The following is a 25,802-nucleotide window of genomic DNA, read 5'->3' on the forward strand; positions in this document are numbered from 1 at the left end:
CGCCTACCGTAGGAGGTACATCAAGTACATTCTCTTAAGGAATTGGATCTGTATGGAAATATATTCCACCTATTTACCTTCATTACTGTTGGACGTGAGTTGCACAGTAGGTGATAAATGAGAGCATATGCAGACCCCTACTCCTTCTCCTTGTCCATTAAATCTGTTGTGTCTAAGAAAGATGTGGCCATCCAGATTTACTGAAATTGTTGACGACTTGGTCTGAGCCAGGTACCTGACAGCAGTATTTCATGGATGTTTATGTCTTCAAATATATGACGGAGATCGTCGAGATGCTGGCAGAGACTTGACATTTGCGAGTGCAACATGGAGCTTGGTTTGTTCAGAAGCACAACGTCCGAGGACGGCGTTGCTGGTCACATGCTGCTCTGGGTCACCGCTGGCGGCAGAAAAAGGCACAAGAAAACGGGCCAATGTGGTGGTAGTGTGGGGGGTGGGGGGTGAGGGAGTACCTTGTTCCATGGAGTGAAAGCTGCAGTTGTCTCCACGGGGGAGGCAGGTATGTGGCCAAGACCGTTGGGGCTGCAGCGGCCGTTTAACATCCGAGTTGTGGCAGTAAAAGAAACTCGGTAAACAGAGCTGAAATAATCTACGCGCAACAGTACTGAAAGAAAGCGAAATAACATCAGAGTGTGCTATTAATGGCACTAATGATGAGTGACAACAACAGTGTGATGATAAGCTGCTAAAAAAAAAAAAAATGAAGGGAGACTAAATTTATATCCGGCCGTTGTGGCTGAGCGATTCTAGGCGCTTCAGTCTGGAACCGCGAGACCGCTACGGTCGTATGTTCGAATCCTGCCTCGGGCATGGATGTGTGTGATGTCCCTAGAATAGTTAGGTTTAACTAGTTCTAAGTTCTAGGGGAACGATGACCTCAGATGTTAAGTCTCATAGTGCACAGAGTCACATGAACCATTTTTTGAACCAACTAAATTCATACAATTATTGACAAAGTAAATAAGAAACAGAAATTAGTAATGAAACAAAACAAAACAATTAATGTTTTAGATACGTCATGGTTAACTGTACTGTGCAATAACTGTGAACATACAAACTTGTGACAGCAAGGGTTGACTGTTCTCATCTCCTAAAGCACAGAATTTCGAGTTCATTTGCATGGCTATCTGATCTCTTTCCATTTTTCGGTCTTCACCATAATCCTGCCATCATTTGTCCATACGTTTTGTAGCCCAAATCTCGAAATTGCGTTGTTCAAAAAGTTTAATCTCTCTGAGGTGAGACCCACTCATATTGTTGGACGTGAATTCGCGATAATCTTCTTGGCGCTGAACATTTCGGATCTTTTATTGTGCGACGCCAATTTCACTATCATTGGTCTTGTAGAACCTGGCACCCTGGGTCTCATTCATGACTTCTTCCAATGTCGTTCAGTTTCACCTACAGCTATAGGCCTTGCATCTCGCTGTCTAGATTCATCACTAATTCGCCTGTCTTCCGAACAGTCTAAGATTATTGAGTCTGCGATATTGTTCAAGTTCGTCAGACTTCGCGAACAGTTTCTGTTCGAGCAATCGTGCCCTGTCCTCAACGTCTTTCAGTGATTTGTTCAGAGCACTTATAATTTTTGACTTACTTAAATAAATCGGGGTTAGTGCCCACTAGTTTATAGTTCGCCTTTACAAAAGAATCAAATACGTGTGAATTCCTAAGGGACCAAAACGCTGAGGTCATCGGTCAGTAGACTTACACAACACGTAAACTAACTTACAATAACTTATGCTAAGAACAGCACACACACACCCAGCCCAAGGGACGACTCGAACCTTCGATGGGGGGGGGCCCCGCAATCCGTGACATGGTGCCTGAATCCGCGCGGCCACTCCACGCGGCTCAAAAGCATCATAACATACAAATATTGCAAAGAGAACACACACACGCTGAAGCTTTGACGTGGAGGATCCAAGTTCAACAGCCGACCAATAAAAATAATTACTATTATGAAAGGAATTACATAAGACACTCAGAGATTACCAAAGACTTCACATACGACAGTTGCACAACATGAATATTTTTTCACAGTATCTTATCATAATTATGAACATCTGTGTTACACTTTATATATTTTTTTGTTGTGAGTTCAGTATAGTTCGTGCTTCTTTAAGCACGTCCGCAAACTAAGACACCTAAACTAATAAGTTATTTATTAGCTGGAAGTATCAGCGTGATCTGATGGTGAATGTATGATTGTGTATACGTAATATTAGAATTTGACATTATGGGAACTGAAATAAACATCCCTACATTTCACGGCATATGAAATGCGTTCTACGGCTGCAACCTATGTTATCAATTTACACACTGCAGAAACTAAACGGAAGCCTTATGCTACAGTTCACGTATCACCTGTAACTCAATTATACATTGCAGGATTTCATTGTATAGCAAAAGACACCTAAAGTTTCTTAGGAATACATGTTATGTGGTAAATATTTGTTTAGGACAATCCTCTTAGTTATGTGGCTCATTTGGTGAACAGAAAAAATTTCCTTCAGATTTAAGCAAATGATACTCACCATCAACGACAAACCAAACAAAATGACATAATTTTCTCTTACAAGAACAGTAAAGAAGCAGAAGCTCATTGCCATATTTTTATTCTGTTATAATTTTCACCTTACCGAAGAATTTAGCATCAGACGGAAGGACAGTGTCAAAAGGTAACTGTGGATAGAGCCGAAACGGGTCTCCCCAGTCATTCCACATTTCGTGTCCCTGCCAAAAAGATAAAAATAGCAAGAACTGTAGCACAGTTCAGTGGCGTTAGCCACTGACTGGTCTATTGGAATGCATATGCTGTAGCCGACACAACTTAAAGTAAAAAATTCATTAATGCCAAGTCGACCTGAAGATGATATTCTGTAGCTCTTGCAGCTGCAATACAAAGTTACTTTTTTTAAGTTTAATATTTATACATTGCAAGGCCCACAATTGTTTACTTGTATAATAATTATGAGGTTAACTGATAAAAGGATCATGATGAACAACGTGAATGGAACGTACCTGAGTAAGAAGTACAGTGAAATTTCGTTTAAACTTTGGCGATGGGTACGGAGGTTCAATGGGCCCTAGGTACTCCCCAAAATCAATCTCTGCATCGTCGACTTTGGCCTTCAGCGGCTGCAAAGGATTTCAAGTGGAAGCACTAACATACAATGAAACTTCATTTTAAAATTCATATAGTACTTAATTTAGAAAAATATTCATGGCTTTCTTAAATAATGTTCAGTCCAGATTACGTAAACAGAAACATCAAAATCTGATTGCTTGCTGGATTTATCTCTACAATGTAACTGCTGGTTTTCATGTGTAAACCGCAGTGAACATTAGAAATTACAAATAGCAGAACTTAGAAGTATATTTGAATAAATAGTTTGTCTCAAAATAATGGAGGTAGTAACAAATGTGCGATATTACAGTGCCTTTGTTGTTTGAATTACGATGCAGAATGTCTCACTTGTACGGGATTATACATAACTGGTGTACGAGTGTAGCTTTTAGACGCATAGTTGGCGACATGTGGAAGTCTGAATGTGACCGCGGGTCGTAAACAGAGAGCCAAATGCTGGGGCGCTCGCGGTAAGTGAGAAACCCGGGTTCGAGCCGCGATCCGGCACAGAATTTCATCGTCGTAATTCCATTCTACGCTGATTTTTGTCCATATTCGCAACACATTTAATGTGTAGTTACAAATGTTTTTATACTGAATAAACCCAGACCTGTAATTATGCCTGGTATTTAGCTTTTGGGGAGGCAAATAGAAGTTAGAGCTCAAATTTCCTGGGTAAGGAACAAAAATAGAGACACACACAGAGAGAGAGAGAGAGAGAGAGATGGGGGGAAGGAGAAGAGTGTTGAGGACTCAGCTAAATACACCTTTAGGAAGAGAAATAAATCATCCCAGTAATGTTGTTGTACCTGTGCTTGAGGATCCTTACCGAATGAAAAGCCAAAACGTTATGACCATCTGCTTAATAGCTTCTTTGTCCGTCTTTGGAATGAAAGACATCACTGATTCTGCGTATCAGGGATATGACAATTTGTTGATAGTGTTGTGGCGTTACGTGGCATTAGCTGTCTACGAGGTTATGGCTTCCGATAGCGACCCAGATGGACCCCATAGAACTTACATCGGGCGAATTTGGTTGGCGAGACATCAACGTCAGTGCACTGTAATCCTCCTCGGTTCTGGCTCCGAGATGAGGACAGTTATGCTGCTGAAAGAGACGTCGCCGTCAAGGAGGACATCAACCATAAAGGGATACAGGTGGCAATCCGATACACTTGTGCGTGCACCAGCATTGTGCTCTTTCGGCAAAGATTCCACAGACCACAATAAAACCTACTTTACAGAGAAGACAAGCCCCCAAACACAACGATCTGTGAAGAGTTGTGAAGGTCCTACTATTTAGCACAGTTTTTTTCTGTCAGCAGTCTTCTGACTGGTTTGATGCGGCCCACCACGAATTCCTCTCCTGTGCTAATCTCTTCATCTCTAAGTAGCCCTAGCAACCTACGTCCTCAATTATTTGCTGGATGTATTCCAATCTTTGTCCTCCTCTACAGGTTTTTCCCTCTCCACCTCCCTCTAGTTCCATGGAAGTCATTCTCTCATGTCTTAACAAATGTCCTATCATCCTAGTGTTAGTTTCACTGTCTTTCAACCTCCTTCAGTAGATGCTAATGACAGTAGCACGTGAACATTCGACCAGCTTCGCTGTTTTCGAGATATTCGTTCACAAGCTTTGCATAATAATAATCTACAGTTTGTCAAAGTAGCTTATCTCAATATATTACTACACGTGCAGCTCATATCTTCACTAGTGTGATCCCCCGTCCGTGTCTGTTCCGCTCACATGCTTTTGTAATAGAGAAGTAGGTCTGGAACAAATATATGCAAAACACAATGGCTAACAAGTTAAAAAAAAATTGGTAGTTTGTGACTTAATGAGTCTATGGAGAATCCATTGGTCAAACTGCTCATAATGAGTAACTAATGTTTATTGAGTATGTATGGGAAAAGAAATCCACTACTGTGCAACTATAGTACTGATGACAAACTGCTTCAAACAGTATCTATCGTAATATATCTAGGAGTTAGTATCTATAACGATCTTAAATGGAAATGACCGATCACGTAAAGCAGACAGTAGGAAAAGCAGCTGCCAGGCAGAAATTTATAGGTAGTCTCTTAAGGAAATGTAACTCATCCATGAAGCAATTGGTTCATATAGCCCTTGTTCAAATAATGCATGAGTGCTGTTCATCAATATGGGATGTTTACCAGGTAAAAGTGACAGAAGATATAGAGAAGATCCAACAAAAGGCAGGGCTTTTCGTCATGGAACTATTTAATCAGCATGAGGACGTTGGCCGGCTGGAGTGGCCGAGCGCTTCTAGGCGCTACAGTCTGGAACCGCGCGACAGCTACGGTCGCAGGTTCGAATCCTGCTTCGGGCATGGATGTGTGTGATGTCCTTAGGTTAGTTAGGCTTAAGTAGTTCTAAGTTCTAGGGGACTGATGACCACAGCAGTTAAGTCCCATAGTGCTCAGAGCCATTTAAACTATTTTGAGGACGTTGCATAAATGCTCAAGAAACTCCACTGGCAAAAGCTACAAGTATCACAGAGACATTTACTGTAGTAGGGAGATGGGGGTATGAGAGCACTTTTGATATCAATTTGATATGCAAATTAACTAAACTGATCAATTAATTACCTCCAAACCACCCCACCCCACTGACCATGCCCACACCAACCCCAGATAACTTTGTGTGATCTTCTCTGCCTGCAAATGAGTCCCGACACCATCTCCCGTTCCCACTGTTCCCCTTCCCCCTCCACCACCCACCCACTGTTCCCCTTTCCCCTCCCCCACCTGTCCTATACAGAAATTCCGAATTTTGGCAGGAATATCGAATTTTGGTGGCAATTGCGAATTCTGGTGGGAATTTATTTGTCCCAGGGCTGTGCTGATGTCCCACCACACCCCCACCTGGGAACTATCTTGGAATTAAAGATGGCAATACCCTCTCTGGGAATCGTGCCCTGGTCTTCCTGGAAGGAAAGCCCAAGTGCACCCCATAACACAATTATACCACAAAAGATGCAGGGAGCTGGTGGGAAATTAAAAATGGAACTGCCTTTTCTGGGACCCAAATCCTGGCCCTTCTGGACAGTGAGCCCAAGTGCGTCCCCTAAGATATACAAGCTGCCCAGATGCAGAAGAGGGAGGTCAGGTTAGTGTACTTTATTAATTTTGGTTGGGAAAATGAAGTAAAGATCAGTCCTAATTACATAATTATTTATAAATGTCGACTCTAATTACACAACTGTATGCATAACACTACACAAGGGCCTCCTAAAATCGCAATAAAGCTCAAAACTGGAGTTATCCTGCCGGTAAAAATTTCACAATACGACTCGAAACTAGTGACAGACCCACTCAAACTTTACCATTCACCTACAAGCTGGTGGGAAAAAGGCTGCGGTGTATGGTACTATTTATATTCATTCTGGGAGAAATATGTTCAACTGTCGAGATGCTGGTGTTGTACAGAGTGTGTTAGCTGTAAGCGTATATCTGAGGAGAGTATCTGTCGTTGTTTGAGGTCAGAGTTGGCTACAGATGCCTACTCGACAATCACCCTGCAGCCGAGGTAATCAAAACCAACACATGCTACAATAACTAATGGAAAAATGCATAATTGTTCTTCGAAACTGTTATGATAAAATCAGCACTTGTATCGACTGGGTCATAATGCAACACATGTACTGGGGAAAATCGTCATCCTGAAAGACTGCAGAGGGGGCAGTAGTTGATCGAGCATTCTCCTCGATGGGCGCCCGTGAAGTAGCCAAATTGGAAGCAGTCTAACCCCCCTTCCATATCTCATCCCTCCCTTCCTCCTATCATCCATCTCCCCCACGATAGGTAGGGATACATGCCCGTTCTGCCTTACCACTGGCATTGTACAAGGAGATCCTTCTGGTCGTATTGATATACAATCTACAGTCTGCGGAAATCAGTCTCAGATAGACAAAAGGTAAGAAGAAGAGAATCTGTTAAACGTATTTCTACGAAAGACTGCACCCCTTCCGAAATTACAACGAAATTCTGGAGAACGCTCCACATCAATTTTTGAAATGGGAAGCTGCTGGCCCCATGCCATGCTTAGCAGCCCGCAGCCCATTTGGAGCGGCACAAGCTGGCCGTGGTCGCTGACCAGGCTGAGCTGATAGTCCTTCGTGAACAAAAAAAGCATGTGTAGTCAACTAAACATTAGGAGATAAAAGGACGGCTGCCCCAAGTGCAACTTCTTCGTCTACAATATAGTGAGACAGTCCCCAGACGCCACCTCCACTGGTTGGAGCACGGATGCGTCCAGCGACCACCCACAATAGATATGCCCCCAACGCTTCCAGCAGCCTGTCTTTCTGCGATGGAGAACAATTGTTTTTAACGTCAATGCAGCTCTGGCTTGCAGACTCTTAAACATATTTCTCAGAAAGATTGGACTCCTTCACAACAACAGCGTAATTCCAGAGAACTCTCCAGATGGCTTTTTCAAAAGTGGGCTGCCTTGAAAACAGAAAGCCTTTTGCCTAAAGCGACCACAGACCACAGAGCAGCTTCACACACTTTTATTTAACATCAATGCGTCTCCTATAATGAAGAAACTATTATAAAAGGAAAACACAATTGTGACAATAACAAATGTCCACTTTCCACGAAAATAAGGCAAGTCATTTTCTTTTAGTTTTATAAGCAAAATCGGTATACTTTCTGTGTTCAACTGCAGGATTCAATTCGCATATCATTATTTTGCGACATCTAGCAAAGTGCACCGCCACCGATTACAGATGATCAGAAGAGACAAGCCCGCCCTACGTAAAATCTGGAAGAAAACTCTATTTTGATGCGAAAAATACCGATCATCACAATATGTCCCCGTTGATTCCGAACTATCACCAGAGTAAAGAAAAAGCGTGAATTTAAATTCCGAAGGAAAACCATCTATCTTGAGCAACTTGTTTCAGCTCGGTGGACAAATTACACAAACCATGAACGTCCATCACGTTCAAATCAATGCCTGTAAATAAACTGTCATACACGTGTGTATTACAAACATTTCAGGCATGTAAAATAACATTAGAGAACACGCCATTGGCTCACATGTCAGAAAAAACACAATTATTTTACGTTCGACAACCACAAACTATAATTCAAGATGACCTAACTGGTTAATACATTATGGAAGGTCTCGTTTCAGCAATGCGTTGGATGGTATATTATACTGGCGTTTACGAAACAAATCGTGAGAGTCTGTCTTGTAATAGAACCTTCTATAAGATTTCACCAAGTGTCTCTCTCTTCCGATACATCGAAACCAATTACCGCCTGCGTGACAACATTTGACATTTTTATGCATATCCCACCTCTACCGACATGTCTGTAATGTTTCTACCATACAGCAGAAGATTCTCGAATTCTACTTTTGTAAGAAATTTGCTCATAACAGCCTATTTCACACAAACTATTCACAGGTCGGGGAAAAAAACACTACCATTTCTGGGCTCCATTACGAGCTGTGATTCAAGTCATGTCTCCTTTATCATTAGCGGTATATGAAGTATGAAATAACACAGGACGTATGATAACATCTATTTTTAATCACGCATTCATGACGATAACAATACAAACGGCTATGAAAGTTTTTTGGGGATTTGTGGTAAGGTCTTATGAGACCAAACTGCTGAGGTCATCGGTCCCTAAGCTTACACACTACTTAATCTAACTTAAACTAAGTTACGCTAAGGACGACACACACACCCATGCCAGAGGGAGGACTCGAACCTTGACGGGGGAAGCCCCGCGGACCGTGACAAACCCCTAGACCGCGCGGCTACCCCGCGCGGCCCAAACTGCTATGATTCCACGAGAATAGATGCAGCCGATACCGATCAGTTCTACAGGCAAATTCGATGTAGTTTTGAGAGAACTATCTCCATCAAAACTTTAACCAGTTACAGCACTCCTTGTAGCAGAGCCTCCTATGAGATATTATCGTCTTCTCTGTTCCAATATATAGAAAAACTGTTACCGTGTGCGTGTTGTTATCGAGCACATTACATATACACATATCGCTCCATTGGAGGTGTAGACAGTGCTCGAAGTCGTTTGCACAGATCTGCAGAAGTGTTTTGTGGTCTGTACTGGAGGAAGGCCATATCCAAATGGCTCTGAGCACTATGGGACTCAACTGCCGTGGTCATAAGTCCCCTAGAACTCAGAACTACTTAAACCTAACTAACCTAAGGACAGCACACAACACCCAGCCATCACGAGGCAGAGAAAATCCCTGACCCCGCCGGGAATCGAACCCGGGAACCCGGGAGTGGGAAGCGAGAACGCTACCGCACGACCACGAGATGCGGGCGAAGGCCATATCCGACTGACTATCAATCACACGAGAGGGTTCCTGTGTTGTCCCTTCATAAGCAGTTTAATAAATTGTTTTTTCGACTGCAACACATCCTTACGCTTTGTCGTTTCTACCATGACTTCGAGGTCTGCGTCAGCTTCTGTTAAACCGACATTAACATCTTTCGATCCTTTAGCTCTCACACAAAGCTGAACATCGCATGGCGTAAATCAAGCTGCTCCCACAAGACACAATTTGGTAGAAACAGAACGCGGAGGCGATGTTTCTCACTGACAAAAATATGGAAGACATCGCAACATATGGAAACTGGAAGAGTCTGCGGTATTGTAGACGGTTTTGAACAACTATCCGAAGAGTTTCCTCATAAGGTCACTCCTTCTATGCTGTCGAGGAGTTCTTGGAAAATTACGCTGGTTCTTGTTGTGTTGTTGATTGGGCTTACTTAAACTTATGGATTGACTTATTTCGGGTTCAAAAACATTTTATAATTATCTTTTATTACTTTTATGTTGTAATTTCATGTACTGACATGTTCCATGATCTTGGAGATTTGCTTCCCAATTTGGTCCTACGGAACATCACGTGTAAATAAATAAATAAATCTGTGGTGCCCATCAATAATGGGACAGATGGCCAGTCGTAATCGTAAATTCTGCACTATGATTGATGCGCTGGAAGTATGTAGATAACCTCTTTGCCTCGGTATAGGACGCTGTCTAGTATTCTTTGCTGTATATGGTCGAATGGATGTACTGCACACTCATGTATCTGCATCCGTTATCTGTTGTATGGTACTAACAAAGTAGTGGGTGGGTGATTTACCAATGATACAGAAATTGGGAAGCATTCTAGAATGTCAATGACTGGCATCGAAATTACGGAATAACTGGTAAAATCGCTAAAATTGATCTTGCTATTAACTGCGGTGTGTATTACAGTACACCATCCCATATCAACGGTGTCTTTCCCATCCCGTCCATCCACTGGGTACGCTGCTGATTACGGCATAATGACTGACTGACACCACTTGGTGAGGTGGAGAGAGCCTTGGCGGAACACTGGATATGTGCTACTTGTCGCTGTGGAACATGGGATTAAATGTAGAGTTGTTTGGAAGCGTTCCTCAATGCAGCAGAATCGTCCCGTTTCCATATGCTGCGGCACCCTCCACATATTTTTTTTTAAATTTTCTTTTATTTTTAGTTTTTCACCAATAAGATAACAGTACCTCTTTTTATTTGTACTATATAGCGCATGTAGTGAACAGCACTTCTCAGCGACGGTCAACACATGTGCATGACTACAGAATGACGGAACAATGCTCTTCGAAACGGAACATTGAAACATCCGCTAACTTCTCGCTGGGGAAAATGAGATTAACTGTACAGGTCATCAGTTTCGGAGACCTTTTCGAAACGCTTTACATTTATGTCAATGGGGAGCATCGCCTCTGTGTTTTCTTTCTACCAAACTGTGTGCTGTGGGAACTGTATAAATTACGCCATGCGATGTCCAGCTTTGTGTGAGAGCTAAAGGATCGAAAAGTGTTAATGTCGTTTTAACAGCAGCCGACGCACACCTCGAAGACGTGGTAGAAAAATTAAAGTGTATTACGGTGTAAATTGGTTGGATGTTTTCCAATGGAGAAAGCAATATAATAAACTGCTTATGAACGAACAATAGAGGGAACCTCTCGTGTGATTGATAGGCTGTCAAATATGGTCTTCCTCAGTACAGACGGCAAAACATGTTTGCAGATCTGTGCAAACGACTTCGAGCACTGTCCTCCATCGCGAATGGAGCGATACATGTAGATGTAATGTAATCGATGCCAACACGCAGACTGTAATTGTTTTTCAGTACACTGGAAGAGAGATCAAAATGGTTCAAATGGCTCTGAGCACTATGGGACTCAACTGCTGTGGTTATCAGTCCCCTAGAACTTAGAACTACTTAAACCTAACTAACCTAAGGACATCACACACATCCATGCCCGAGGCAGGATTCGAACCTGCGACCGTAGCAGTCCCACGGTTCCGGACTGCGCGCCTAGAACCTGGAAGAGAGAAAACGGTAAAATCGTACAGGATGTTCTATCACAACGAGTGCTATAACTGCTTAAAATTTGGATGCAGATAGTTCTCTCATAACCATACCGATTTTGCCGACAGAAATAATAGGGAACGGCTGTATCTATTCTCGTGAAATCATAGCTGTTTTTATTGATATTGTCACAATTTAATGTTTAAAAACAGGTGTCATGGCACGTCCTGTGTCATGTTTTTGTGTTGGCGAAGAACCATTGCCCCTAGCGATGTCGGCTAGGAGGGCAGTAGACCACTAAGTGTGGCGAGGCGACAGCAGCTGGCTGCTTGAAAAAGCGATGCGGAGCGTGCTCTGGAATTTCGTTGTTGTTGCAGAGGGCTGCAGTCTCTCTGAGAAACACGTTTAACAGACATCAAGAAACATTCTCTTTTCTTACCTTCTACATCTACGTCTACATCCATACTCCGTAAGCCACCCATGACGGTGTGTGGCTGAGGGTACCTTGAGTACCTCTATCGGTTCTCCCTTCTATTCCAATCTCATATTGTTTGTGGAAAGAAAGAATGTCAGTATGCCTCTGTGTGACCTCTAATCTCTCTGATTTTATCCTCATGGTCTCTTCGCGAAATATACGTAGGAGCGAGAAATATACTGCTTGACTCCTCGGGGAAGGTATGTTCTCGAAACTTCAACAAAAGCGCGTACCGAGCTACTGAGCATCTCTCTCGCGGGGTCTTCCACTAGAGTTTATATATCATCACCGTAACGCTTTCGCGGTTACTAAATGATCCTGTAACGAAGCGCGCTGCTCTCCGTTGGATCTTCTCTATGTCTTATATCAACCCTATCTTGTACGGATCCCACACCGGTGAGCAGTATTCAAGCAGTGGGCGAACAAGTGTACTGTAACCTACTTCCTTTGTTTTCGGACTGCATTTCCTTAGGATTCTTCCGATGAATCTCAATCTGGCATCTGGTTTACCGACGATTAATTTTATATGGTCATTCCATTTTAAATCACTCCTAATGCCTACTCCCAGATAATTTATGGAAATAACTGCTTCCAGTTGCTGACCTGCTATATTGTAGCTAAATGATAAAGGATCTTTCCTTCTATGTATTCGCAGCACATTACATTTGTCTACATTGTGATTCAATTGCCATTCCCTGCACCATGCGTCAATTCGTTGCAGATCCTCCTGCATTTCAGTACAATTTTCCATTGTTACAAACTCTCGTAATACTACAGCATCATCCGTAAAAAGCCTCAGTGAACTTCCGATGTTATCCACATGGTCATTTGTATATATTGTGAAATCACTCTTACCTCGGCAGATCTCTCTCCATTGAGAATGACATGCTGCGTTCTGTTATCTAGGCACTCTTCAATCCAATCACACAATTGGTCTGACAGTCCATATGCTCTTACTTTGGTCATTAAACGACTGTGGGGAACTGTATCAAACGCCTTGCGGAAGTCAAGAAACACGGCATCCACCTGGGAACCCGTGTCTATGGCCCTCTGAGTCTCGTGGACGAATAGCGCGAGCTGGGTTTCACACGATCGTCTTTATCGAAACCCATGCTGATTCCTACTGAGTAGATTTCTAGTCTCTAGAGAAGTCATTATACTCGAACATAATACGTGTTACAAAATTCTACAATTGATCGACGTTAGATATATAGGTCTATAGTACTGCACATCTGTTCGACGTCCCTTCTTGAAAACGGGGATGACCTGTGCCCTTTCCCAATCTTTTGGAACGCTACGCTCTTCTAGAGACCTACGGTACACCGCTGCAAGAATGGGGGCAAGTTCCTTGGCGCAGACTGTGTAAAATGGAACTGGTATACCATCAGGTCCAGCGGCCTTCCTCTTTTGAGCGATTTTAATTGTTTTTCTATCCCTCTGTCATCTATTTCGATATCTACCATTTTTTCGTCTGTGCGACAGTCTAGAGAAGGAACTGCAGTGCAGTCTTCCTCTGTGAAACAGCTTTGGAAAAAGACATTTAGTATTTCGGCCTTTAGTCTGTCACCTTCTGCTTCAGTACCATTTTGGTCACAGAGTGTCTGGAAATTTTGTTTCGATCCATCTACCGCTTTGACATAAGACCTAAATTTCTTAGGATTTTCTGCAAAGTCAGTACATAGAACTTCACTTTCGAATTCTTTGAACGCCTCTCGCATAACCCTCCTCACACTACATTTCGCTTAGTGTAATTTTTGTTTGTCTGCTTGGCTTTGGCTATGTTTATGTTTGCTGTGAAGTTCCCTTTGCTTCTGTAGCAGTTTTCTAACTCGGTTGTTGTACCACGGTGGCTCTTTTCCATCTCGAATGATCCGTCTTGGCACATACTCATCTAATGCATATTGTACGATGGTTTTGAACTTTGTCCACTGATCCTCAACACTATCTGTACTTGAGACAAAACTTTTGTGTTGAGCTGTGAAGTACTCTGAAATGTGCTTTTTGTCACTTTTGCTAAACAGAAAAATCTTCCTAGCTGCCGGCCGCGGTGGTCTAGCGGTTCTGGCGCTGCAGTCCGGAACCGCGGGACTGCTACGGTCGCAGGTTCGAATCCTGCCTCGGGCATGGGTGTGTGTGATGTCCTTAGGTTAGTTAGGTTTAAGTAGTTCTAAGTTCTAGGGGACTTATGACCTAAGATGTTGAGTCCCATAGTGCTCAGAGCCATCTGAACCATTTCTTCCTAACTTTTTTAATATTTCTATTTACGGCTGAAATCATCGATGCAGTAACCGCTTTGTGATCTCTGATTCACTGTTCTGCGTTAACTGCTTCAAACAGTTCGGGGCTCTTTGTCATCAGAAGGTCTAATATGTTATCACCACGGGTCGGTTCTCTGTTTAACTGCTCAAGGTAGTTTTCAGATAATGAACTTAAAAAAAAAAATTCACTGGATTCTTTGTCCCTGCCACCCGTTATAAACGTTTGAATCTCCCAGTCTGTATATGGTAAATTAAAATCTCCACCCAGAACTATAACATGGTCGGGAAATCTACTCGAAATATTTTCCAAATTTTCCTTCAGGTGCTCTGCCACAACAGCTGCTGAGCCAGGGGGCCTATCATCCAATTACCATGTTTGAGCCTGCTTTAAACGTGACCTACATCCAAATACATTTCGGATCTCCGTCAGTTCCCTTCGATACTATTCCACTTTTTATCGCTATAAAAACGCCTCCCTCATCACTGTCCAGCCTGTCTCTGCGGTATACAGTCCAATCTGAGTTTAGAATTTCATTACTGTTTACATCTGGTTTCAGACAACTTTCTGTCCCTAGTACTATGTGGGCATTGTGACCGTTTCTTAATGAGAGCAGTTCTGGGACCTTTCTATAGACGCTCCTGCAGTTTACTATTACCACATTAATATTGTCATTATCTGTTGCGCTTTGCCTACTGCTACCTTGCCGCGTCTCAGGAGGCGTCTTTTCGGGCCTAGGGAGGGAATTCTCTAATCTAAAACCCCACGTGTGCACTCCATACGTACTCCGCTACCCTTGTAGCCGCTTCCTGCGTGTAGTGCACGCCTGACCTATTCAGGGGGACCCTACATTTCTCCACCCGATAGCAGAGGTCGAGAAATTTGAACCCCAGTTCTCCGCAGAATCGTCTGAGTGCTTTAAGCCTTCCATTCGGCTCCAAACTAGAGGACCACTATCGGTTCTGGGAAAGACGCTACAAATAGTTATCTCAGATTCCACCCCGTGAGCGAGGCTTTCCGCCTTCACAAACTCCGCCAACTGCCTGTATGAACTGAGGATGACCTCTGAACCCAGACGGCAGGAGTCATTTGTGCCGACATGAGCAACAATTTGCAGTCGGGTGCACCCAGTGCTCTCTATCGCCGCCGGCAGGGCCTCCACATCTCGGATGAGACCCCCAGCAAGCAGACAGAGTGGACACTGGTCTTCTTCCCCGACCTTTCCACTATTTCCCTAAGGGGCTCCATCACCCTCCTAACATTGGACCACCCAATCACTAACAAACCCCTCCCCCCCCCCCCCCCCGCCCCGTGTGCCTGCCCAGACCTTGCTGAAGGAGCGGCCACATGTCCACTCACAGGCAGAGCGGGCGATGCCACACGGCCAGCCTCCATATTGGACCTCCGCCGCGTGCGACGCGAACGCCGCTGAACCCGCTACTCTCCTTGGAGAGAGGGTGACCCAACCGCGCGCGGTACCCGCGAAGATGTCTCGACAGCAGGGACCGTGGGGAGTAGCATGCGACGCACCAGACTCCCCACTGCCGCTACACTACGAGGCAGCAGCCTGAAGACGGCTGACCGTGGCCATCAGCACGTTCAGCTGTTCGCGACCAGTGGCCAGCTCCTCCTGTGTCACACACAACAGTCACCCACCCTATCCTACCTAAGAAATCAACAATTTACTGTAGAGTTAATCAACTTTTAACTAGACTGCTAATTCACTAAAGGCGGCTGAAAGCTGACTAAACTGTGGTTACTAGACACTTCTGGTTGGTAACAATGAACATAAGCACTAACTGTCTCTGGACTGTATTCAAAACTAATTTCCACAGACTGATTTCCACAGACTAGAGGCAATATATCAATGCCAACCGAATGATCTCTTCGTGCACCAACAGCGGTTGGACAGAACTGGCATCTGTCCCTACGTGAAGTAGGGAGATTGTGGGAGGAAGGGAAGGATGGAGGGGGGGGGGGAGGGATGAGGGTGGGAAGGGGAACTAAGACTGCTTCCAAGTTCGTTCGTTCGTGGGCGCCCATCAAGGAGAATGCAGATTCATCTCCCACCCTCTGCAGTCTTCGGGGGTTCACTTGGGCTCTCTGTCCAGAAGGATTAGGATTCGAATCTCAGAAAGGGCACCGCAATTTTTAATTTACCACCAATTCCAAGAATCTCTGGTGGCATAATTGTTTCAGGGGGCATCACCTGAGCTTTCTGTCGAGGAGGACAAGATTTCAATTCCTCAAAAGGTTACCACTATTTTTAATTCCTTGCCAGTTCCGGGTTGAGGTGGGGTGGGCGTCGGCACAGCCCTGGAACGAATCAATTCCCATCAAAATTCGGAGTTGCCCCTAAAATTCGGAATTCCCTCCGAAATTCGGAATTCTCACCAAAATTCGGAACTGGCACGGGTATGTGGCGGAGGGGGAGGGTGGTGGGTGGGGAAGGGCGGTGTTTGTGGATCCACGTACAGGGTGAGAAAACACATCACGTCATCTGGAGGTGGGGGTGCGCCTGGTTGTGGGTGGTTGGTTATGGGGTAGTTAGGTGATCAGTTTATTTAATTTGCGTATCAATTTGATATCAAAAGTGTGTTCGTGCCCCCATCTCCCTGTTGCTGTTTACTATTGAAATTTTGTAAGAGTACTGTCTTGAAAGAGTTGGACAACATATATCCTCCTCTCACATATATCTAGCGAAGTAACCACGACAAGAATACTCAAGAAACTAGAGCTACTACAGAGGCTTAGCGACAATCTTTCCTCCCACATGCTATTTGCGATTGGAGCAGAGAAGAGAGGTTCAGGTTCTTGATACCAGAGATACCTACCGTCACAAACCTTTACGTGGCTTGCGGAGTACGAAGTAGACGTAGATGCAGATGGAGGACTGCCGTTCAAAGCAAGATTCATTTGAGGACATAATGAACGAGGCAAGTAGAGAACTGAATGAAAACGTAGTTGATATTCAGGTCAAAGACGTAATCAGTCAAGGTGATGTTAAAAACATTGACGAAACAGCACTGTGGAAACAGCACAGTGAATTCAAATATTTCGCTGTGGATCACTTTTGTGGAATAAGAATTTTTCTATACGGTAGGTTTTCTCAGTTTAGGTACAAGGATCGTGAGCTAATGTTTGAGGGACTGGCATTCACGAATAGGAATATGTATATAGGACTCCAGAAAAACGAGGTGTGTCACATCGGAGTTGGCAAAATATATCAGTGATAAAACAGACGAGTTATGAATGGAATTTGGTTTTGTTTCGTGATATGAGAAATCAGGCAAAGATGTTTGAAGTGGATGTCTTTAAGAAGGCAGATAAATTCTGAAGACGTTGGCAGTAGCACAGCACTAAAGACGGTGCACTAGAGGTAAAAGAATATACTTATGATTTAGATTATGGGAATAAGGGGCTGAAAATTTTATTTTACCCTGAGGGAGAAAAGGATAACATGGGTAAATTTCTCAGGGGAGATTTGGTGTCCAAAACGGATGTAGAGGTACATCCTAAATTTAAGAAAATCGATTTTACTGAAACTTCTGGTGATGTTATAGGAGGTCAGTTAGTTTTATAAGCCAATATTGATAATTATGAAATGAAAGACGTGTCCTAAACACTTTCGCTTTTTTTATCACTAATCTGGGGATCCCCAAGGCTGTCTCCTACACTAACATTTGGCTACCCTTCCCGGGGAGTCTCCTGCATCAATATATGAAATGGATTTAATTTGATTACTGACATTATTCAAACAATCATGATGAAGTGCTTTACTTCTACTACTCTTATAGAAATAATACCACCACTCGCTGTATGTGCATGGTTGTGCTGAACCAACATTGAATGATGGACTAAGTCTTAGTTGAATTGACAGTTAAAAAATTTAGAATACATTTCTTTTACTTCCGTCACAAAACTGTTAGGTTCCTATTCTACCTGTTTCTATCAGTGATGACCACCTTCAGATCTGCAGCAAAACCTGGAAAAATACACAAATACGACCAGTGGATTGTCTGCATCTTAAAACAATAAAGCAGGCCATAATGAAATTATTAGTGACATACATCTGAAAATCATGTGGTTTAAATATGAACTGTTTTAAAATATGTCCTAGTATAATGAAACAATAGTGGCATCGTCAAAAGACAAACACAAAATCGGCTTAGCATCGTCAAATTTATTTAAAGTATGGCATATACTAGGCCACAGTGTTGGCAAGTCATCCTATTAACAGTGCTACTGTTCACCACAAACTACTGCAGAGTAGTTGTGATGTTCGTATCGTAAGCTCGTTAGATGTCACTACTGTAGTCGTACACATATTCATCAAATATATAATGGTGTGAAATGGAATGAAAAGAAGAAAGCAATCGGTAAATTCTATAGTGGGCTTACTGGGCACGTAAGTTATTACAGTGATAAAATGGAATAAGTTAAAAACACAACTAAAGTAATACATAGATTGTTAAAAAGGAAGCGGTTGAGTGACAATAATTCTACACCTTCTCCACCACTGTTATACTCGCGACCCTTCGCAGCTTCTAGGGGAAAAAAAAAAAAAGTCACACAAAGGGAAAGAATGCAGGAATGAGAAGAGGAAACAGGATAAATCAACTAGAGGTCACGTCCAATAAAAGTGACGTTCAATATAGGGAAACTCCCCCTCCACAGTAGAAATAAACATTGCATTTTGAGAAAATAATAGTTCACTGTGGTACCTCACACAAAAGGATTGTTTGTGTAATTAACTATATTGATAATCAAGAGTATCTGCCGGCGGAACTTGAGACATGATGCTTTGTCAGTAATAGGAAGTAAGATTATAGAGGGTCACCTCAGAAACTCAGTCACACATCGTAAGAAGAAAATCTGAGTTCGAAACTCCCAGTGAAATACCAACCACTCCTTTAAGACCTTATCCAGATCAGGACAATCATGTATCTAGGGATTCATTACACTCCAGATAATTTATTAATACCATGCGATTAGAGGGGTTGCCTATGGATAGATGAGGGAAAACACAGCCAGCCAGCAAGGGTGAAACGCTTTAATATCAACAAAATCGGGTACAGAAATGTATTATCATGGTTGTAGGGATTCACTAAACCCGGTGGATCGAGCTCCCTCTAAGAGAATGGAACTCTAATCTCAAAGCACAGCGTTGAAAACACATGGTAGTCAGTGCTACACAATGAAGAGTTTCAAGCTACCGAGTTTCAGCATGGAACGAAAGAACACCCAACGGACTGAAGTGGTACGATTATAGGAAAGCTCAATTAAGCAGATTAAACGAAATAAAAATAAGTAGAATTTGTAGCACACAAAGGTCCAGTACACCGGGAGGGTTCGTTCACAATGATGCATGCCAAATTAGCGCACCACAAAATCAAATATATTAAATAACCACAAGAAAATATGGAAACACTGAATCTAGCAGTTAACTAACGTGATCATCTCACGTGGACAGATGCTGTCCAAGGACCAAGCCTGTTCACAAGACTTTATGCTGCATAATACTTATATATTATTTCATATATTACTTAGATTCAAACGCGAACTTCACTAGAGAAAACATTATTAATTATCACTTTAAGTGAAATGCAGATACCTTCATGTCTAGTGACACCCTACCCAGCACTAAGCAAGCCGACTTAGACTTATCCATGTTCCAGTGGGACAGAGATACTCACACCTTGGAGACTGCAGCAAAAGTGCCTCAGAAAACCAGCCTCTCGACGTCCGTTGGAAACGAATCCTCGTATTTTGCATGGAGGGAGTGGGCGCTATTCGTCTGGCCAATAAAGTGAACGCGAAAAAGCGGGAACACGCTGGATTCACTTCCTGCTGTGCTACTGGAATCTATGGAGCAGAAAAACAGGAAGGTTGGTATTTCTGCGCTCTGAGGGAAGTAAATTTCTCTGATCCACCCTGTTATAGTTGAGTAACATTCTCCCACGTACCCATATCGTACAGACAGATACTCAGAGTTTGGAAATGGAAAAGGAAGAGGTTGCTGATATCAAAAGATATAAAACTGTACCGCTCCATTGTATACTTTTTTCAAGAGTCGGTAAAGTCTCAACGAGACAGGAACAGCAACCAACTCGCAACTTTAGCATTTCAAGAAATCATAAGCTGTGGAAGGAGTGCACAAAATGTACATTGAGGCTTGGGAAAAAGTTTATGCAGTAACTATATTCTTTCAAGTTTTTCATAAAGAAGTAGGACACAGGAAATTCACCACAACAAAAAGCAGAAAAAATTATTGACAATTTTTAATTTCCACAAAGAACTAAATAGAGAGAAACTTCTGGCCCAGTTGGGCTGCGTGTTTATTGTGCAAAGATAAAAACATTACAGGCCAAATTACAGTAGTGCATATTACGTAAGGAACTAAATATTAAACGCAAAATTTTCAAAAGGAACAAAACATTAAAAGCAATATTTCAGTTATGTTGGTTGTCTAAGTATAAAAATATTAAAAGCGAAAGATTACAGTTAACAATCGTCCATTATAAAACAAATTAAAAAAACATATTAAAACAAGGAACCAAAACACAGTAAATACTACCAGTAACATCCGCAGAAATGCTAATATAAATATGAACGTGGTGTGTCTACAAAGAGTAAGCTAGTGTTACTGAAAAGCAGCACAAATTTTAAAGCGAGAAAATAGACTGATAGAGCATAAACAATTAATACACGTTTCGGAGACGGCTATAACATTACAAACACAATTTACTAATCAACATTAATAGTAATCCTTTGTCTAAGTCACTATCAGAAATCATAATTAAGAAGAAGAGAAAGAAAAAAGACGTCGCTAACAGTTATATCGATCGTATGTGACAATGTTAAATGAGAGTTAGACAGGGATTGCTTGAGAAGAGGAAAATACACACAAAGCATTAATACTATACATACGTTCGTTGGCTTCCATGGACACTGTCATTTTGGATCAAATAGCTTTCGGTATTAGGCTGCGTCACTATAAAACACTGCAGCAACTGATTGTTCTACGTTTCGATCGACTTTGCAGTTGTTCTCTTCAGAGCGGTTAACAGTAACAAAGAATCACAAAGATACACATGGCACATAACAAACGCAAAAACACTAGTATTTTATTAGGGTACGGACACAGAAAAGTTCGAATCTGGGACGGATGGGTTGGCAGACATGGGAGTTTGATTCGCTGACGCGGCTCTCTTGAAGATAATGTGCATCCAAATTTCTCTCACTCACCCTGAAAAGTACGAACTCTCGACTGTCTCTCCTCAGAACTCTCGATGACTTCACTTCATCTCCCCCTCAGAATCCTGTGGATACTATTGCATCCAGAACAGATAGTTCGACTTCAGTCCTCGTGAAACTAATAAAAGTTTATTAACAATCACATAGCGCGGGTTCCTGTATGACTAACAATCAAATGTTCCCTCGACAATGATAACTCTCCTAACAACAAAAAGGGTTCAAGACTGGCTGGGGATTTGTTCAGTTGTAATGGATGTCCTCGTATCTGGTCTTACCGCAAATGTCATCCTAGATCATCAAAAAGTGACGTGAGGCACGAGCTGATAATTGGAGAAAACCTTCGTTGTGGACTCACTATTCACTTATCAAGATCTGTGCATTCGTACAAACTCCACAGATAAGGGAACATGAATTTCGCTTTATCACCGCTCCTCAAAGTACAGTTAATAATTCACGCCTGTTTTCCTTGTCACAGTAAGGAGTAATGGCCCCCCACGCGCGTTCCTCGCTCAGCACCACCTGACAACAGCTCGAGCAAGTTAAGAAAGGTAGTTATCGTTGAAACAACCCGTTTCCGGCAACATTATTTTTTTTTTCTTTCATGCAAATATAACCTGACTGTTAAAACTGCTCAAAATAACCGGTTTCTGTAAAGCTGATTTTCGGTTGTTTATTCCTATTTCAAGTAGTAAACTTAGGAATCGTGAAAATATTCAGAAATATTGACTCACTCATTTACACGACGCATAGAATGAAAAAATTAAATTAAATAGAAAAATAAAAGGAAACCTAGTTCGTCCATCATTCGATTTTGTTTCTTGAAAAGTGATAAGTGGCTAAAAAAAAAAAAAAAAAAACGTATTCTCCCATGATTTTAATTTTTTGAAACTCTTTTAAGAAATGAAAACGTAACTTGGGATTTAAAACTATTTCGGCATTACCAATAGTCAGTGCGAAAGGTTGAAAACTGAGGTCGAAGAACTCTGTTCTTCCTGATAATTTGGCTGTTTTCGAGGGCTACAAGGAGACTCAGGCGGCAAATCAGTTACTTTCTGTTTTCATTGTATAATCTGAATGAATTCAAATTCAAATGGCTCCAAGCACTACGGGTCTTAACATCTGAGGTCATCAGTCCCCTAGAACTTAGAACTATTTAAACCTAACTAACCTAAGGACATCACACACATCCATGCCCGAGGCTGGATTCGAACCTGCGACCGTAGCGGTCGCGCTGTCCCAGACTGAAGCGCCTAGAAACGCTCGGCCACACCGGCCCGCTACAGAATAGAGTTGGTGCCATTTTGCAGTGCAACGGATGTCCGGCAACTACAGGTGAAAGTACTGTACAGACCTGGTGGGGACAAGCATTGCCACTAAAAGTACAGGTATACCTTAAGGCAAGACACACAGGATCAGTGACATTCTTGTTTCAGCAATGCTGGACAATTCTTACGCCATGTGATTGTTGCTCGTTTCTATCAGTATTGTCATTAAAATTGCTCTAATTGATTTTTCAAATCTGTATAACAACGCAACATATCCATCAAATCCAAACTTTATGAATAAAAATTAATCCTTTGTATGATGAATAATTAAGTTACAAACAGAGAGCAAGTGGTTGCTAAGCAGGCGTTCTTACATACAGCAGGGTGGGGAGACAGGATGCGGCGCATCGGGGGGAGCTGCCCACCCCAGCAGTCGCCCAGCTGGTGTCCTGCAAGTGTCGCTGGAAGGGAAAGGGGGAGGAGGGAGGGCCTCGAAGCATGCTGGACAGTGGTGGCAACAGAGTCTCATACTGGCTGGGCTCCTGTTGGGCACATAGACTGTGTCTCCACAGTTCGCAATGTAAACCCTTATAAACATGCAAACAACGACATTGGGTATACACTGTTCTGCCAGAACATTATGACCGCCTACCAAATAGCCAGTATGTCCACCTTTTGTACGGAAAACAGCATAGAAGCAACGAAGCCTTGGTAGGTCGGTGGAGGGAGTTGGCACCATTATCTGCATACGCAAGTCACCCAATCCCCTAAATTTTGTGGAGGGGGGGGGGGGGATGAATTCTGATGCCACGTTCAGTTACACATCACATGTGTTCGATCAGGTTCAGATGTGGCGTCGCCACTGTGTCCCTCAAACCATTCCATCACATTGCTGGCCATGTGACACGGCGCATTATTTTTTTGAAAAGTGCAAGCGCCATCAGGAAACATGATCGTCATGAAGGTAATGTACGTAGACTGCAACCAGTATACGATACTCCTTGGCCATCATGGTGCCTTGCACAAGCTCAACTAGACCCATGGATGCCTGTGTGAATCTTCTCCAGAGCATAATGGAACCGCTCCCATTTTTCTCCATCCTGCAGTACGGGTCTCAAGGAGTTGTTCCCCAGGAAGATGACGGATTCGTTCCCTCCCATCAGCATAATGAAAAAGGTAATGGGATGCATCAGACCATACAACACTCTGACACTGCGCCAACGTCGAATGCCGATGGTCACATGTCCATTTCAGTCGTTTTTGCACATGCCATGGTGTTAACATTGGCACAGACATGGGTCGTCGAATGTGGAGGCCTACTGTTAGGAATATCTGGTGGACTGTGTGTCCAGACGCACTTGCACTCTGCCCAGCATTAAAGTTTGATGTTAGTTCCAACAGAGTTCGCTGCTTGCCCTGTTTTACCAGTTTGCCCAGCCTACGATATCTGACATCTCTAATGAGGGGTGGCTGTGTAACAACACGACGTCTGGATGTCTTTTGACCTTGGTTTCACCAAGTATTGCAGACGCTCACCACAGCACTCCTCGAACACCTGACAAGTCATTCAGTTTCTGAAATGCTCATGATGAGCACCCAGGCCACTACAATTTTGCCTCAGTAAAACTCAGATGGATCTTGCGCCTTCCCCATTCTACACACAGACCACAGGCTCATTGATACTATACGGCCAGTGCATGTGTCTGACTAGCAGTCATTGGCAGTTAGCTTCGCTAGCGACTGGACTGGATTATATCGATAGTAGGTGGGTGGTCATAATTTTCTGACTGGTCAGTGTGCAACAGCAATAAATGTACGCAGAGTGGTGTGATTGGCATGACAGTCCTTTCACATAAAGCAAGACAACAACATCTAGGAAATAAATTGACAAAACGAGATTAGCGAAAGGAAATACATTTGGTGAAAAAGAGAGAAAACAAAAAAATCTTTACATTACAGTTGTCATGACAACATTTGCAAAATAAGGGATACACAGAACTTTTTTTTTTTAAAGAGGGAGACAGAGAGAGGGAGAGAGAGAGAGAGAGAGAGAGAGAGAGAGAGAGAGAAAAGAAGACAAATGTGAGTAAGATTCGAGCTACACTGTTTCTTATCTTTTGAAATAACTACGGTTACTACATGTTTCCTCCGCAGAAAGAATGATAATTTTGGGTGCTTGTTGATTTGGGTAGATCATCTATACGTATAAGGGTTGGACAAAAATAAGGAAAAACCGTGACAAATGCATCTTTGTGCATAAAAGAAGATGCTAGCGAAGCCTGATGACTTTGATGTGGTACTTGACCACAAACGGAACGTCTCCAGTGTCCTCAATACGTTACAAATGTCAGCTGTGGTCAGAACAGTGTTCTGTGTAAAGGTGGATTATGTCAGCGCTAAATGCATTCCAAAAAGAACACACTGATGGTGCTCATATGGCGCGTGCTTCTGTGACCAATATTACTTATGTATATCGATAGTAACAATAATTTAGTGCTCATTAATGGCCTTATGTGAGTCTTCCTATTGGACGCAATTCCAGTGACTTGCATGATCCTCACCTACCGCACTCATCCAACTGGGGAAATGGTACCAGTTAATGGGTGTACTGTGAGCTTAACCCCTAGTTCAACATGTGCTCCTAGGGTGTGCAAATTAGATTTAAAGCCATTTCTACCACTGTGGAATATGAAAAATGATATATTATTCTCGAGAAGTATATAGGCTGCTTTAGAAACCAACTGCTGTGGTTATCAGAAACGCCGAGACATAAGTTCCTGAATCTGATAGAAGCTTAGCCTATTGCTTAAGTTTGGAGGAATGGGGCACTCAGTTACATATGTTACTTTATTAGTAAAAGAATGAAACAGGTTTATCTGCTAAATATAAGATTTGTCCACTCGAATAACGCAAAATAGATTAAAAGTTACATCAATAAGAATTTTACAGGGATTTTACTTCAACAGAATATATTTTGACTGTGAGTGTTAAATAGGGTCGCCACCAGCGTGATGCTGG

The 25,802-nt window shown here is 42.6% G+C and overlaps 1 protein-coding gene across 5 annotated transcripts in view; it reads right to left on the bottom strand.

Moving 5' to 3' along the window:
- The window catches only part of LOC126236071 (exostosin-3-like), a 310,079-nt gene that overhangs the window by 122,410 nt on the left and 161,867 nt on the right, over positions 1–25,802 (bottom strand). For 3 of the 5 annotated variants that reach the window (XR_007544868.1, XM_049945127.1, XM_049945125.1), the window contains exons 4-5: positions 3,046–3,162; positions 2,664–2,757 (exon numbers count right to left, since the gene is read on the bottom strand). The exons of 1 other annotated variant lie outside the window; for it this stretch is intronic. Coding sequence is in view for 3 of the 4 variants with exons in the window: in XM_049945127.1 (XP_049801084.1) it covers positions 2,664–2,757; positions 3,046–3,162 (211 nt within the window). In the remaining variant the exon portion in view is untranslated. Of the gene's footprint in view, positions 1–2,663; positions 2,758–3,045; positions 3,163–19,958; positions 20,128–25,802 lie in introns of all 5 variants that reach the window. One more of the 5 variants, XM_049945126.1, reaches the window with a different exon arrangement.

The sequence above is a fragment of the Schistocerca nitens genome, chromosome 2 (assembly GCF_023898315.1).
Source record: "Schistocerca nitens isolate TAMUIC-IGC-003100 chromosome 2, iqSchNite1.1, whole genome shotgun sequence".
Classification (NCBI taxonomy): Eukaryota; Metazoa; Arthropoda; class Insecta; order Orthoptera; family Acrididae; genus Schistocerca; species Schistocerca nitens.